Source organism: Crocuta crocuta, unplaced genomic scaffold (assembly GCF_008692635.1).
Source record: "Crocuta crocuta isolate KB4526 unplaced genomic scaffold, BGI_CrCroc_1.0 scaffold68, whole genome shotgun sequence".
Lineage (NCBI taxonomy): Eukaryota > Metazoa > Chordata > Mammalia > Carnivora > Hyaenidae > Crocuta > Crocuta crocuta.
In genome coordinates this window covers 2,995,369-2,998,745 of record NW_027532426.1, presented here as the reverse complement: position 1 = coordinate 2,998,745, position 3,377 = coordinate 2,995,369, and the positions used below count along the sequence as shown (strand labels likewise).

General features: G+C 55.3%; 1 protein-coding gene across 5 annotated transcripts in view; it reads right to left on the bottom strand.

Annotated features, from left to right (window-relative positions):
• The window catches only part of CACNB1 (calcium voltage-gated channel auxiliary subunit beta 1), an 18,464-nt gene that overhangs the window by 11,011 nt on the left and 4,076 nt on the right, over positions 1-3,377 (bottom strand). For all 5 annotated transcript variants that reach the window (XM_077779357.1, XM_077779359.1, XM_077779360.1 and 2 more), the window contains exons 3-4: positions 1,442-1,561; positions 458-580 (exon numbers count right to left, since the gene is read on the bottom strand). In XM_077779357.1, coding sequence (XP_077635483.1) covers positions 458-580; positions 1,442-1,561 — 243 coding nt within the window. The remainder of the gene's footprint in view (positions 1-457; positions 581-1,441; positions 1,562-3,377) is intronic.

Sequence of the window (3,377 nt, the reverse complement as noted above, 5' to 3'; positions counted from 1 at the left end):
GGCGGGCCAGTGGCTACCCTCAGGAGAAAACAGCCCTGGACCCGCCAACCGTGCCCAGGAGGTGGCACCCTCAAAGAACCGGCACCTGGCTCTAGCCTCGGAGCAGAGCCCACGAGTCTCAGGACTCCCTCTTGTGCCATGGACCACCCCGCCCCCAGCACATCCCTGTCCCACCACATGCCCGCCCGACCCTCGAAAGGCAGGGAGAGGAGGAAATGCTGGCCCCCTACATGTGCCCGCACACTGCCCCTCCACCTCCAGACCTCATCACAACCCTCTCAACCACCGTGTGACCTAGGCGATTACCAATGAAAATTAGAGGCTCAGAGACGTGAGGAGATTTGCCTGAGGTCACACAGCAGATTCCGCTAAGCTCCACTTGGCTCAGAGCTCCGGCTGCCCATCTCCTGGCACCCACCACCCTGCCCTCTTTCCAGATACCAAGTGCTCTCTCCACCTCTTTGATGTGCAGGAAGTCCTTGGGCTCGAAGGTGATGGCCACTCCCTGCACCGGCACCTCATCTCCTGGAGACGGGTTGTAGCCGACATTTGTCCGCACAGCAAATGCCACTGGTTTGGTCTAGAGGAGTCGCACGGGGAGAATAACAACCAGAAGGTTAAACCACGACGTAATGTGCTGGGGTGGGGGCGATGTGTATGTCTGCGTTGTTGATCACTAAAATGTATACTGAATGGTGTCAGCGGTATTCCTGTGTGTATGTTACATTTCACAGTAAAAAAATAAAAATTGAATTCAGCCTTCTCAGGATGGAGGGGGCCACAGGGGATGGTAAATATTAGCCCAGAATGATACCCAGAAAGAATATTAGTAATAATAATAATCAAGAGAGTAGCTGTCGTTCACTGTTCCAGGCGTCGTGTTACACATTTTACAAGCAGTAGCTCATTTATTCATCACAAAAACCTTAGGAAGTTAACTACTAGGGATGCCCGGCAAGCTCAGTCAGTGGAGCGTGTGACTCTTGTTCTCGGGTTGTTAGTGCAAGCCCCACATCGGGTATAGAGATTACTTACAAGAAAAAGAATAAAATCCTTTAAAAAACAAAAAAGAAGTTAAGTACTATTATTATCTTCATTTTAATGAATGAGAAGACTAAAGTTCAGAAAGGTTAAGGGGCTTGCCTAAGATCACACAGCTAAGAAGAGTCAGCCCAGGAAGTATGACTCCAGAAGGAAGTGGAAAGTCTCAAGTTCTTATTACGTGTGGAAAAACTATTAGGCGTTTATTATACTGTATAAGAAGGCAAGTATTATAGCCCACGTTTTACAGCTGTAAGACAGACGCACATCAAGGCCCTGGGGTATACCAGCTAAGAAGTGGCTAGGCCAAGACTTGACCCTGGGTCTGTCCAGGCCACCTCTAATGCCTGGGGGCACGAGAAATAATGCTAGCATAGCCCTCCAATTCTGTATTTCTCACCTTGGCTTTCTCAAGCTGGGCTAATGCCTGGCGCTCTGCCTCCTTCCTTAAGGCTTCCCGGTCCTCCTCCAGGGACACGTCAGAGTCCGATGGGCGGCTGGTGTAGGACTCCGCTGAGCCCTGAAAACAGACAGGGCCGGCTCAGGGCCAACACTGCCTCCCAGTTTCTGGGCCTCGGAAGGCACAGAGGTGCCAGCCACCTATCATGGATGCCTCAAGCCCCAGCCAGCCCAGCATGATGCCACAGGGGCTAGGGAAAGGTGGCATCAGATGAGAGGAGTCAGGGACTAAGCCTTGCAGGCCCCTGGGGAAAGTGTGGCCCTAGGAAGGGTGACAGCAGCGAGCAGGGGGTTAAGGCAGGTCCAAGGACAGCTGCTTGGGGCCCAGGGAGGGGTGGGAACCTGATAGGGGCACAGCGCAGGGGAGGAGTGCCAGGGGCCGAGTCTCCACTCCCTGTTCCTCCTTCCCTCCCCTGCGCCCAGCACCAGCTGAGATAGACTCAGTAGAAGCCCACTGAGTCCTTCTAGGGACAGTGGCCACCAGCTTAGGCCTGAGCTCTCTGCCCTGTGGGCAGCGGGCAGCCTGCTCTTGCCCTGCATGATGGGGCCGCCAAAACGTCGGCTATCTTCTGTTCAAAGGTGAGCGAAGATAGAACCCCACTTCTCTGGCCAGAATCGGAGAGGGCCCAACCCTCCGGCTCTCACCAGATACAAAACAGAACCCAAGACTCCTGGGGTAGTGCAGGCAGAAGAGGCAGGTTCAGATCGGGACACGGGGCAGGCCTCTCTCCAACACGAGGGCTGCTGGCTGCTCAGGGGGAGGCAGGCCCAGAAATCTGGCTGTGCCAGGAAGCCCGCCTCGACCACGCTGACCATCCCAGAGCACAAGGGGCTCCGTCAGGAATGCAGGCACATGCGGAAGACGGGAAGCCTGTCCAGACCCCCCGTGTCAGTGAACACGCTTATCCACCGGCGTGCTTGGATGTGCAACGTCAAATGTGTTTAGAAGAGCAAGTTCTATGGTATGTGCTGGGCAGACACAACTGAATGCGCGGCGGGGCACGTGAGCGTGAACAGGGGAGCGCGCTAGGGGTCAGCGTCCCTGACGGTGTGCGGCACGTGTGGCAGGACCTGGGAGGTGTGAATCTGTGTGACTGGGCCCCCCTCCACCAGGCACCGAGGGCCAGGAGGTGATGTGGGGGAAGAGCAGGACTGCAGACACATGAGGGTTCTTTTCCTGAGGGTCACTTGGCCAGGAATGCCCCTTAGCTTGATACGGAGGGGACCCAGGAAAGACAGGAAGCTAAGTCCCACCTCCCCCGGAGGGCCCTGGTCATTAGCTAGTGAGGCTGCCGCTTCCTTGCCCAGCCAGACCACAAAAATGGGAGGCTCGTGGGGCGCCTGGGTGGCTTAGTCGGTTGAGCGTCCGACTTTCGCTTAGGTCATGATCTCATGGTTCGTGGGTTCGAGCCCTGCATCGGGCTCTGTGCTGACTGCCAGCTCAGAGCCTGGAGCCTATTTCAGAGGCTGTGTCTCCCTCTCTCTCTGACCCTCCCCTGCTCACGCTGTCTCTCTCTCTCTCTCTCTCCTAGAAATAAATTAAAAAATTAAAAAAAAAAATGGGAGGCTCGTGAAGGTGCAAGATCAGGGCTGGGGTGGAGACACTAATGGAAAGTAGAAAAGAGACAAAAAGGAAGGAGAGTGAAAGCCAGCTATCCTACCACTCTCCACGCCTCCTGAGGGCAGCCCTCAGAGTCAGGGAGACAGATGCCCAGAGGGTCAGAGAAGGAGACCCAGAGACAGGGCGGCAGAGAGGCATTTACTGATCCTAACACGCATACGCACACACGCACGCACACACAGACATGCGCGCACAGAGACATATCAGAAATGGCAGGAGCAGAAACAGTGAGGAGGCAAGGAGACCAGCTGGAGTG